The following is a 13,458-nucleotide window of genomic DNA, read 5'->3' as shown; positions in this document are numbered from 1 at the left end:
TCAATGTCCAATTACTTCAACAGTTCTGATGATGTTCTCATTAAATTTGGGGTATTTTGAGAAAATAATGTTTTCAATAACTGGCACAATTTAAAGAATCTTCTTTTTTTAGTTTTGACATACCAAACATCTTAAGCCAAGATGCCGAAACTGCCAGACACTGGCACCTGTCAGATGACATATAGGCCGGCATGGCATTTTTTTTTTTTTTTTTTTTTGACTTAACATTTTTTTTCACAATGCCAAAACTAAGAAAGGTAGAGTCGTGAAATTTTCAACATTTATTAAAACATAAGTTTCCTAAGATATACCAAATTTTATTGCAATATCTTCAAAACCGTTGAAGTCATCGAACTTTGAGATAAGTAACATTTTTCCGCCAGGTGATATACCCCGGCATAAACGATAACTATGTGAGGTTTTCTTTATTTTTCATCGCCCTTTTTTTTCTTTTTTTCCAAACTGTATTATCAAATATTCCCCCCATCATATATCTATTTTACGTGAGAGATAACTCCAGTCTGTATCTCGTCTACTTAGTAATGCTCCATCCATGTACACTTTACGTCCATTTTATATGTTTTTCTATGAAAATTAACACCCCACAATCGTTAAATAAATGAGGAGGCGCGTGAAAATGAAGGAAAGTTTGACAATGCCTTAATGTTTGAAGATGTAAATAGTTCAGTAGATGGGCTTTCTTTTAACTCATTGACTTGCTACGTAATGCCCTTCATTTGAGACAGTCATTTGAAGAAGAGCGTGCTAATGAAGCCTAGTAGGTGCAGAGAAAACAAGTAGGCGAGGGATTGATCTATGTGCCAGTGTCCAAAGTCCTTGAGAGATTATTGCATGTTGTTTATCGACTATTGAGACTTCACAGGTGACAATGGGGGATAACGTTGTGAGTGATATATCGTCACATCTGGGAAAATGTCGCTAATAGCCTGTGGTTCGAGAGTGAGATATGTTATCTAGCCTAAAGCCCCCTTTACACTGGACGGCGTCTTTTCTGCGTCCCGTTTGAGAGTAAAAGAATCTTTGAACGACTCATTACTGTTTTTAAAATAATTTGAAAACCTTTGAATTTAAGGAATATTTGTTTATCTCTAAATTTTAAATACTTTTATGTAAGTTTTTAATTGATCTTTGTAGTTTTAGTTTTTTATGTAAGTGTAAACAGCGCTGAGACGCAAGTGTAGCGCGGTTTTAGGAAATGTATTATTATAATAATAATTATTATTATTATTATTAAAATAAAATAATACTTTACGTGCCTACAGCTGATCATTCATTTTGCAACCAAAGCGATGCTTGTGCCTCCTTTCTGCGACCACAGCGTTGCCAGTTTCATGGTCGCACAAAGGGCGCAGAAAGGACGCCGTCCAGTGTAAAGGGGACCCTGACTGTTACTCTCCAGCTGCTATTTATCCAACAAAATATCACCAGCTTCACTATTAAACTTTCTCGCATCTTCGGGTCATTATTAGGGCAAAAGATTAATTAAAGTTCTCTCTATGCCATTTGGTGCTATTTACTATATTTGTCGTGCAATTGATTGCTTGTTGTGAGATGGTCCATCGTTCTCCCGGAGGATTGATTGTGAAACGATCACTCTCTGCCCAGCACTGCCGATCCTTGCAGACGATCTTGGTGAAGGACTCTCTACAGATTGCAGATATTCGTGCAACATGATGGAGATCCAAAAGTTAAGGAACTGGCACGTACCGGAGGTAAACCAAGTGTTTCATTTAGACAATGTCACAGATTTGCACTCACTTTAGGCACCTTGCAGGTTAGCAGGCAGTAATATCGGTTTTCTTATCACAATCATCAATCAGTGAATAATAGGAACAAATATTTTCAAGATATAATTATTTTTATTAGGTGCACATTAGAGTTTTCACATTTGTCGTTTGGTTTGTAACGGCCAAGCGTGCCTCACATTGCCTGTCCCACTTTGACACACACTGATTCGATTCTATTTGCAAGCCTCAAAATCATTATGACTTGAGTTGAACATAACATTCCCATTTGACAAGTATTTCATAACAAACGACCTTTATTGCTGTGGAATATATTTCAGATGTCTACAAAATACATGACGGACAATAGATGTTCAGATTATCAATTTTCAAGAAGCTCAGACTCAAAATGAAAACCTGTCAACTCCATTTTGATGAACTCCGAGCGTCTTCAGAGAGGCGATGCAAGGCATGGATCAGAGCCTGATAATTACTGTATCAGAATTGGTAGAAAAAAGGTGTGATATTTGTTGATTGAAACTAACACTTACATAACATATACAGAATCATGCCTCATTATCAGCACAATCTAGATGAACTCTGCAGAGCTACCGTGATTGCTACGGCCACACTGGAAATTGTGTTAGGTGAGATCTGACTGTGTGAGACATCGGGATTAAAAGTGGTAAAAGTAAATTTATGTTACAGATTTAATCCATAGAAAGCGGTATTACATGTTGTATGACAACAAAAAAATTAATATGTTACACATAATACTCCGGTTGTTCTTAACAAACAGAAAAAAGACCTATTCTGGCACATGTAAACCAAAAGGTATTAGTCTGCTTCCCCGTGATACTAACACTTTATATTACATTACGTTTCCAAATATAATATTGTCCAGTGGCAAAAGTGAGTCTTAGAATAATGGGAGTCCTCATTTTGATGGTTTGGGGCAAGCATTGCATTGAATCGTCTTAGCAAAAAGCAGCACCAAATGTGTTCATGCAGCCGCCAGTTCACGGTTGAATGGCAAAATTATTCCTTGCAAACTATTATCACTTCATCTTTAAACAGTTTGATGCGTGTGAGCACGCGTGCGAGCGTGTGTTTGTGTGTGTGTGTGAGAGAGAGAGAGAGAGGGAGAGAGAGAGAGAGAGAGAGAGAGAGAGGGTGAATCATTCCGGAAACAACTTGCTGGAATGTGTTAACGGTTGGTGCCAGAAAAATATATTCTGGTTTCATGGTATTGGGTTTGTTCGAAATGTTTCTTCTTGTCTTTATATCCACCGTTCAGAATTGAAAAAAAAAACAACAATAATAAAAACATTGCTCTATATCAGTTTATTCCAGGTTTCGTCTAACTACAGTCTCCTGTTTTTATTTGTGTAACATATCGTTCTTCCTAAAGCAGCTGTTTTTTAATGTTAGGAGAATCATTTCTGCGTGTTGAAAACTACTTCTTTTTAAAAATTTAAATTGAAATAGTGAATTTTTTTTTCAATTGTAAAATCAGAAAAATTTCTGAAACAAGAAATCTTTAAAAATATGGACTGCCTCCTTAATTTTGAAGCCAGAACGAGTAAATTTAAGGAAATCCAGGAAAAAACCAATAACTGCATCTCAACCCACAATAAGCACATGCATACTTTTACTAATATATAAAGATATAAAAACACCCGAGGAACATTAAGTGATGGTCCATCAGCAAATAAAACACAAAGATCGAGCAACCTATTTGATATTTTTCGAGGATCATTGTGTAGAAGAAATGAAAGTTTCATTAGGTGCGTTGTGTATTTTCTGTACTTCAATTCAGTCAAAGTTCATTCGGTTCTATATTAGTAAGCTCTGCTTAACTTATGAGCATCAGTGTAAGCAACAAATTCAATCTTCAACCGTGCGCAATGCTTCTCACTTGGAACACTTTGAAAAATGTGGTGGATGAAATTTTCACAACATTTACTTTCACAAAATTTGGACAAATGATGAAACCTAAATATCTAAAAGAAAACTTCTCTATTGAACCATTCAATCCTAAAGTATATAGAAAATAACAAGTTTTAATTAATTGGTGCAACAAAGCGAATTTCTTTGTTGCAGTAAACTGCCCCACACTGTGTCAACAATAATAAATTAAACAGTTTAATAAAAGCTTGAAAACTACCGCAATCAACAAATAGAATATTTACCATTGTTGATGAAGGTAACAATAGAAATTGTTGATCTGAAGATCCTCTTCACGTATGGCTGAAAACGTTCATTATAAATAAAGACGTATAATATTAAGATTCAATTCAATCCGACTGGTCCCTTTAAAATCATGTCGTTAGATCAGGCCTCATAAACGGATTAGGCGTTTACTAACACTTCCCGCAGATCTTTTAGCACTAACGCCCATGCTAACCACATAACCCACAAATTAACCAACACACCGTACAATTATTGAGCACCATGAAAGCAATACCTAGCACTAACGGTCATCTGCTCTGGCAGTGCTAGTAAAGCTCGTTAAGCAAAACAAACGCGTTGGAATAAAATTGATAAGGACTCTGAGGAAAAGCACAATGTGAGCTGCACAGGAGTCTAACGTGTGCAAATGTGAATCACACGTGCAAATATTAAACACGCATGTGCAAAAATGTAAAACACACATCCAAATATGAAACACGCATGTGCAAATATGAAACACACATGCAAAAACGAAACACGCATGTCCAGATGTGGAAAACGCTCATGTGCAAACATAAAATACGCGTGTGCAAACATGAAAAACGCATGTGCAAATGTGGAACACGCATGTGCAAATGTGAAACACGCATGTGCAAATGTGAAACACGCATGTGCAAATGTGGAACACGCATGTGCAAATGTGAAACACGCATGTGCAAATATGGAACACTCATGTGCGAATGTGCTACCCCCTCCTTTAAAGCCTCACTAAATCCATCCATCCAGAACTGCTTAAAAGTTCGCAGTCTGTAATCTTGGTATGGAACGTTTATGTTCCAGTTGTTAGTGTTGAAAATAGAAAAAAAAGAGGCATCATCTCAGTTACAAAATTCTCGCTGTACGATATGGTATTTCTACAAAAGCAATACACTGCAACAATTTCCTAACCTACTTGCAAACCTTAATGTTACCTGGTGCGTGTTCCAATCAAATAAAGACACTGAGTTTGATGAATATTCTGTATCCAAATAATTGTTGGACATTTCCTTACAGTATTATCATGTCCAAAAAGAAGGCAACACATAATACCTTACTTACAAAATGGGGTATTGTAATACTTAAATTTCAAACTGGACCTCCAAAAATACCTAAAATCGCTTTTGTTATAATATTAAATGTTACAGTATGGTTTTATGCATAAATAAATAGACGACCGGTTAAATATCCCTATTCCACACCGACTGCGAAATCCACGATATGCCAGGAATCGATTAATCCCAGGGTTCTTGCAAAAGTTATGAGCTATTCGAATTTTTCTCCAGAATTCCCGAATGCAAAAAAGAGCTTGTTTAATTCTTTAAAAAATCCATTCTAAGATATCGTTATTGCTCCCTTGTACATTTTAGTACACGATTCTGTAAAGGGGTGACAGAGTTTTTGTATACACTGGTCTTGAGGAAATATTCCTCGAAATTTCGAGAATAGCTAAGATTATACTTATAATCGTGGTTCGTATTCTGTGTGAAATAGGGGCATTAAAGAGATTAACCACGAGAATAAGACAGTGTTGATTATATTAATACTGGTGCATTTAGCATCCGCAACTTTCCATGCTCACATCTGCCTCTGAGTGTATAAAGGAAACGGGACGATAACGGACAACAGTGATTCGTAATATTGTATACTAAACAAATTACTTTGGCATTTAAGAGAGATGTATGTCTGTCTTAAACTTCCTATTTTTATACAATAAACTGATGTATCAAGACACATTACATTCATTGTAACAAAATATATTCCTGCTTAAAATTGCAGTCTCCCAAAATGCAAAAACACGAGGTATGTGTCTAACTGTTCAGGTGTCGTAAGCCAAACATAAAACTGCGATTGTAAAAGCTAATAACAAAAACAATATATCTGAGTTTTAAGAACTTGAAATGGTATCGAAAAGAGTTACAAATTTCGACCCCCCCCCTTCCATCATTTCTCTTTTGTAACGTGCAGACAATGGCGTTTCCGAGCAAATTTTACAATCAATGCCAAAGTAATCTTTTGTCTTGCTTAGCACCATAGAGTGTGTTTCGTTGATTTTATACATGACAGCGTGGCTCTCTAGTTGCCATTGATAAATTATTCAAATCCCTGTTTGAGTATGTTAAAACCGTGTTCGTCATCGAGACATATCTGCGCATGTCCACTTTATATATCAAGGGTGGGCATGCCGCCAACTAGGTCAGGTTCAACATCGTCATCCACATCAAAACATTCGTTGATATATCCATCCAGGTTGGCAATGGTCAAGTTGAAGTCCTGCAATGGAGACGCGCCGTGCGCCCTCTCGTTCATTAACCAAAACGTGTCAATGAGTCCTTTGCCCTAAAACAAACAAAGCACATTACATGTAACAAAAACTATAGTGTTAGTGACCATGGGGGGGGGGGGGGGGGGGGGGTGCAAAAATGAGCATGTGCTTCGACGCATTTGGTACTTGTTCTATTTATGATTGAGAGGTTGTGTTGAATGTCTTGAAGCGCATGCACACCACCAAAATGTTAGAAGAAGATTCATCTACAACTATACACCTGCCTAACTGCGCCACAGGTGAAATGGGTTGACGGGGTTAATGGTATCACTATCTTAGGCCATAGATTCCTGGAAATTCACAGGACGTCGAGCAGTTAACATTTCGTTGGCATGGAGAAGAGAGTAAGTAATAATAATCTTTATTGGAATATTGCAAACCGAAGGTTGACGTTATACATATAAATATACTTTATTTATTTATTTATTTACTATTTTTGGTAATCAAATTTCATTTTAAGTCAGAGAAGCCTGGTCATTTTTGGTCCTGTTGCACACTATACAGGTAGTCGCTCTCACCTCCCTGGGGAGCCCGGCTGCCATATTAGGCGCTCAGAGCTAACAAACTAACAAACATTTCTCCTCTGCCAGACCAGGCCCCTGCTTCAACCCCTAAGTGCTGAGTGGCAAGCGGGGAGACAGCAGGTACCGTTTATAAAGGACTGGTATGTCCCCGTACGGGTTTGAACCCACGTCCTCCCGCTCCGGAAGCGGACACTCTAACCACAAGGCCATCGGGTCGGTCAAGCATTTTGCGCATTACTAATATTAACATCTGCCTGTGAGCAGAGACTTAGCGTTCTAATCACACCTAGCAAATAGTTACATGTACATGTATGAAGTACTTTATTTATATGCGTCATTATGTGGCTTATTTATGCAGTTATATATGTAATTGTGTTACTTATTTAATGATGTAGTTAGCTGTTTATGTCAATGATTGTTACTTATTTGTGAATGCGTACATCAATCGATTATAATGGCGCCAATGCATGCAAACTTATCACATGTAAATTATCGGTGAGAAATCGTCCGCAATATCAAGTTGTTACTACACCATTCGAGTACATACTTTGAATTTTCTTTTTATGTCATTTCCGTGCATATGCACCTGCATCATACAAATGAACCGTTTCCTTACCTTGACTGAGATTTTACCTCGATGTGACGTCACAAACCCACACCTGGGGTCCAATAAATCTCGCGTTTGCTCAGAGATTTGGATTCGTCTTGCTGAAAATGGACGTAGAAGTGCTCATTAACATTCACTGAAATCAGAAAATGCATGGTAACAGGATTTGAGAGAGAGAGAGAGAGAGAGAGAGAGAGGAGTAGAACAGCTACCTTTCCCGGTAGATTCCATTCTGGATGCAGTATTCACAGTGTCTCCAAACAGACAGTACCGCGGCATCTTAAGCCCTACCACGCCCGCCGCCACTGGCCCTAGAACAGAAAGTGAACGTAGAATTATTTAAAGACAAATCTGGGGTGTCCCTTACAAGTAATATAACCTGCCAACGACATTCTATCTTCAATGTTCCTTGTTACATTAGGGTCTGAAGTTCTGAATTGTTCCCTCTCAATCTTTGGTTCCACTTGCTGTATTTAAGGCCTTACTCGTAAATTCGAGTACTTGTGTTGATATCTTACCAGAATTTACGCCAATCCTTATCCTTAGCCGCTCTCCAGGCAAATGCGGTATCTCAAAGCTGTTGACCAGTTTCATTAGTTCTAACGCCATCAGTGCAATCTCAGTGGCGTGTTTGTCGGCGTTAGGTTCTGGCAGACCGCTCACTACCATGTAGGCATCTCCAATTGTTTCCACCTTGTACACATCATAGTGGTCAATGCAGCCGTCAAACATACTGAAATTGTTGTGTAAAGGAAATTCATTTAGTTCCGTAGTAATACGCAGACGAGTAGGACTAGCACAAATTATTGGGCTGATTTTGCTCTTAAAGTTAAATGAATAACAATGAGATTTTTACAAAGAGAATTTTACAAAAACACAACAATGGTGTACAATAAAACTGTCAAAATCAGCAGAAATTAGCAGGAATAAGTGATAATTGCCAATACATGTCAATTCCACGTATTTGGCACATGATACACTGTACAAGCTGCTGGACAAGAGGATCCAACGTAACGGAAAGCGATACCAAACAATGCAAAAACGACCTGATTATTTAAGGGCTATGGAAATGTGTATTCATTCAGGCTAACATGCCCTTGATATTGCGGACGTATGTAAATGTAAAATACTTAGTTTGGTTAAATATCAGTTAAATATTGGTTAAAACTATATAAAAAAGTGGATCGTTTTGTAAGTTTAATACATCATATGTGGAAATTAAACTAACTAATTATTTGCGTGATTTCCTGTATATGTTTTCCTATCTCGAGAAATCACTTTCAAGTACACAGATTTCGAACTACATAAACCAGACAGCTAGGTAGCCGATTTCATAAGCAGAAAGCCTTCTATCATAATCCAGGCACAAGCTGATTTACTGCAAATGTGATTACTTGAAAACAAATATCAGATTAATTCTGCGTTCATGCAAAAAAAAAGCTTATCATCATTTGCATCATTTCTTAAAAACACTCAGCAATTTCCACTAAGCCCCTTCGAGTTATCCCCTCGTGTGATGCCATGGGCAGGTGTATGACAAACCATACAAAACGTCATTGTTGCTGAGTTGGTGTCAAAATGCTACAGTAATTAGTATACATAAAAGCTGAAATGTCCTTTGAGTCTGCGTCGTAGATTGCGTGATTTCCTGAGATGCTCTGTCATTTCATGACAAAACTGTGTTTCACCCCCATGTCCAATTTTACAAAAACACAACAATGGTGTACAATAAAACTGTCAAAATCAGCAGAAATTAGCAGGAATAAGTGATAATTGCCAATACATGTCAATTCCACGTATTTGGCACATGATACACTGTACAAGCTGCTGGACAAGAGGATCCAACGTAACGGAAAGCGATACCAAACAATGCAAAAACGACCTGATTGTTTAAAGGCTATGGAAATGTGTATTCATTCAAACACGCATGTCAAGCTAGAAGAGGCGCGGAACAATGTTCATTATAACAGTTATGACAAAAATACAAGAAGTTGTCCTTGAATGTCTGACTCTGTAGTGATTTGTAAGTGCTCTATGGAAGACATACCAAATGCTCTATCAGGCACAGATCTCAACAGCGCGCCTATGGTGATAAAGTTAGTGTGTGCAATATTTCCTCCACCCTAGATTTAAACGCAAACATGGATAAGCAAGTCACTTATCACTTTATAATACGCAGAATTTTACACAATTTTTAGAAAGGTATGCTGCCACACTGAATCAGTACATGTATTGGTAAAAATCAAGCGGAACCAGTAGAATTGAAACGTATTCAAAATTCGCTCAACATTTCCAAATGACCTAAAATCCAAATATCCAAGTTACACGAGAGGCAGAGTGAGCTTCAATGCCGTGAGAATGAATTTTTTATTTATTTTTTTTTATATATCTGCGGATATTCGAATTTAGTCCCGCCTCTAGTGTGGCTTCGGCTTGTAAGGCATTTAGCTGTTGGACATAGCTTATGGCACAAACCACGCTCTCTCATTTAAAATCACCTGCATTTCTGTCTGGTAGAAAAGGAAAATCAGAGTAATTCTGCGTCCACACAAAACAACAACAACAACAACAACAATAATAATAATAATAATTAAAGAAGGTTATCGCCATTTGCAACAAATCCGCTCCTAGCACATAAACATTTAGCAATTTGCAGAGCTGAGAGCCCCTTGTGTGATACCAAGCAGAGTTCACAGGATAAGAGCCACCAGTAGTTTACCTGTATAAAGCGTTCAGCATCCTGATTACTTGTCTGGGGGTGCTTTTGGACGCGATAGCAGTAAAAGAGACAATGTCACTGAAATAGACCGTCACGCTGTCAAAGTACTCCGCCACAACTTCTTTCCTGCAACAAAAACGTTAAATATACGTGTATTGCTCTACAAAAAAAAAAAACTTTTTGGTAACGTCAGACACGCACACATTTTTAACGTCACATCATTGCCGGATATTGTCACCCTTTTGTGCGTCTGTCAACGACTTCTACAAGAATACTTAAGCGTGCACGTATCGCTGCCGCCATCAGTAGTATAATAATAATAATTGCGTAATAATAAATGCGGACACCAAATGAAATCCCACTGTGCACATGTCACAAAATCTTGTATGCTAAAATCACCCACGGGTAGACCCCTCGTGGCTTATGTATTCCGGCGGTGTGTCATATGTAGGCCTACATGTAAGAACTTATCGCAGTTAATCTACTTATTTTAATTTATGGTATTGCATTGCTTGCTATGTATTGTATTGTATTGGCACAAATTAACTCACTTCTTCTTCAGCTGGTCGGCCACACTGGGAGGCAGCATCCGATGCAATAATGTCTCCGTCCGCTTTTTCTCGCAAGCAAGCTCTTTGGTCTTCTGGGACACCTTCCCAGCGTACACCTTCAGCGTTTTCATAACGGACCGAATACTGGTGATGTACCAGATTGTGGTGGAGGTACACAGGGTGACAGTGAGGCCTAAGACTACTAAATAGATGGCAGACATATGCGAGGAATGCTGTTTTAATGCGTGTAGCCTCAGTGTGATACGTTTTGAACTGTTCTCGAGTAGTTTTTGGAGCAGTGAGATGTAGTTGGTCAGATTCTCAAACCACACCATGCTGTTCTTGTACCTTAAATAAGAAACAGGATAATGTATTGTCATGAAGTATTTGTCTTCATGATTTCTTTAAAAAGAAAATATTCAGATAAGTCATTTAATAGTTGTTGATTGTTTTTGCTACCTCATTCTGTTTACAGTTCAATGAATATAAAAACCTTTATTGATAACACGAATGCCATAATAGACAATATAGGTCCATAATACTGATACCTTTCGTCCAGAGTCATATTGCGGCAGACTTCTTCAAATCTATCACCCAACATGTTCTTCTTCTGTCTTTGGATGTCTGGCACTAGGTACGGGGATTCTGAGTTAAGGAGGTCGTACTGGTCTTTACACTCGGGGTCGTAGTTGAAAGCCAACTGTAATAAGGTATCCACCTGGCCCTCTAGGTTTGAAAACCACACCGAGCTGTCTTTGGTATACCCACACATTGTGAAGAAGGTGGAGCCCAGGGCGCGCTGGAGACCAGCAGCGTCCGTGGCGCGGAGAGTCACTCCTTCAGCGTTGATCAGTGGCCACAATTCACCCTCGGAATGCAACCTGAGCTGCTGCATCCCCCAGTTCATGAATTGTTGGGTAAGTGACGTATAGTACTCGATGTTGCCTTTGATTGTTACCCCTAAACTGTTTGCTGTGTGACGATGCCGCTGCAAGTCCTGTTGAACTTCAAGTTTTACATGTTTGCCTTTCATGATCTTGCTGCCCAGTGTTATCTGAGGAGGCCACTGTGAAAGGTTGGCAAGCTTCAAGTTGGTCTCAGAACGCTGTTTGTCTAAGGTAGCCAAGGCGTCGCTGTTGGAGCCATTGGAACTGAGGAACATTGCTGTCAGGCCTCGTTCCTTCTGCAGGGCCAGTACAAGAGCTGACGCCCCGTTGGTCACGTCAAGACTTCTCTCGGTCTTGATAGCAGAATCCAGACGATTGTAAGACTGACTGAAACTGATACCGACCAAGGTGACTAAAAGACACAGAGGCACTACCATGACGGCTATCAGTTTGCTTGCCTTTGATGATGCCCTCTCCTGGGTGCCGGCCACCAATTCACGCAGGTCGCACTGGCTGGCCTGGGAGACCGGATAGCTCAGCACACGTTGCTCTCTCTGCTCGCTTCTGGCATTGCAGGTGGGTTCTCTCTCATCTACGGGTCTCTCCGACGGAGAGACTGCAGCTAGCTCAAGGGCCATCGCCTCTCTTGTCCAAAAAACTATTGCTTGACACAAAAGCAGTCCTTCCTGGAATGCAATGTGTCTATTTTAATCTTCTCAATCTCTCACTTCCAATAATTGGAAACTCTATCACTATCAACAAGCTCATTTAAAGGTTTAAGAGTTTGCCATACAGCTGTATAACTAAAGCAGCTCATTAACTACAGTAAAAACTGTTGCACTACAAACCCTACAACGTCCTTGTTGTGCATTTCTGTTTAAAGAAATATAGAGTAGTGGCATGTGTACATGTGTGTGCATACACAAATATATGGCTATGTCCGTTTTTCGTAAGAAGACTTACAAAACTCTAGTTTGAGAATAAATGTCCAATCGACATGTTGTGCGTGTTACGCTTGCATCTTCAGTGACGAATCTGTACAGACTTGCAATGCTTCAATCGCACGCGAAAAGGCTGTTAAGATTTATGACAATTCACAAACATGGGACGGGTATCAACCATTAATGTTATCCGTGCGATATACAGAGGATAAATGTCGGAAAAGATGACAGTGACGACAGAGGTGGTGCTATATGATTTCTGACCGCAAAGATTGTTTTGAACACAGACATGGGCAACTCCTGTTGTGTTAAGAATTCCACAACATGGTCAACTCCTGTTGTGTTAAGAATTCCATTCTTTGTTTGTTGAAACTAGATACTAAAGTTAGATTCCTAATACGGTTCTTAATATAAGATCGTACGATTTCATCTAAAGACGTGATCTTTGTTATGTAAAACTGCGGCCAGATATCGGATTTTTGATAGAAAACTGCAGATTTCACGTATGATGACGTGACCTTTGTTATGTCAATGCAGGAACGCCCTTTTGACTAGAATTTTCAGAATGCTTTGAGATGTATCTTTGGTCATGCATGCAAAAGGCAATTCATTATATCCGATCGATTTTTTGAGTCCCTTAAGAAGGGTGCAAGCCGAAAGCTCTATCATTGTACCAAACACAGTAGATATTTATAGCTGCATTTTAATCTTACAGTACTTATTTATTTCTTTCATACAAGATCTATACGGTGATTTATGCTGAATCTCGAAAATACGCCCAACGACTGATGTCATCTACGGAGAACTTATCGACTTCTTTGCAAACGGAATGGTGACAGTTTTCTGGGTGAAAATAGAGACTCCATATCTTGTTATCATAAATGAAGTATACACCTAAGGTTTCGATAAACATTGCCTTTGATAATGTAAAAAAAAGTTAAAAAATTTAT

General features: G+C 38.8%; 1 protein-coding gene across 1 annotated transcript; it reads right to left on the bottom strand.

The window, feature by feature from the left end:
- Positions 1–2,887: 2,887 nt before the first annotated feature.
- On the bottom strand, positions 2,888–12,247 carry LOC106179004 (uncharacterized). The gene is made up of 7 exons (XM_013562459.2): positions 11,229–12,247; positions 10,681–11,028; positions 10,130–10,255; positions 7,929–8,143; positions 7,623–7,721; positions 7,420–7,511; positions 2,888–6,293 (listed from the first exon to the last, which is right to left on the bottom strand). The coding sequence occupies exons 1-7, from the start codon at positions 12,203–12,205 to the stop codon at positions 6,117–6,119; spliced, it is 2,034 nt and encodes a 677-aa protein (XP_013417913.1). The 5' UTR covers positions 12,206–12,247; the 3' UTR covers positions 2,888–6,116.
- Positions 12,248–13,458: the final 1,211 nt, after the last annotated feature.

Source organism: Lingula anatina, chromosome 8, assembly GCF_051362555.1.
Source record: "Lingula anatina isolate TDL-2025a chromosome 8, LinAna3.0, whole genome shotgun sequence".
Lineage (NCBI taxonomy): Eukaryota > Metazoa > Brachiopoda > Lingulata > Lingulida > Lingulidae > Lingula > Lingula anatina.
The sequence above is the reverse complement of the archived record's forward strand: the minus strand, read 5'-3'. Positions and strand labels throughout refer to the sequence as shown.

Bases quoted from the DNA above. Each gene is read 5' to 3' on its own strand.
- LOC106179004 (XM_013562459.2), bottom strand. From the start codon at position 12,205: ATGGCCCTTGAGCTAGCTGCAGTCTCTCCGTCGGAGAGACCCGTAGAT. The intron at 8,144-10,129 runs GTAAACTACTGG...CAACAATTTCAG, and splicing joins ATGCTGAACGCTTTATACAG to TATGTTTGACGGCTGCATTG. The intron at 7,512-7,622 runs GTAGCTGTTCTA...GTCCATTTTCAG, and splicing joins AATGGAATCTACCGGGAAAG to CAAGACGAATCCAAATCTCT.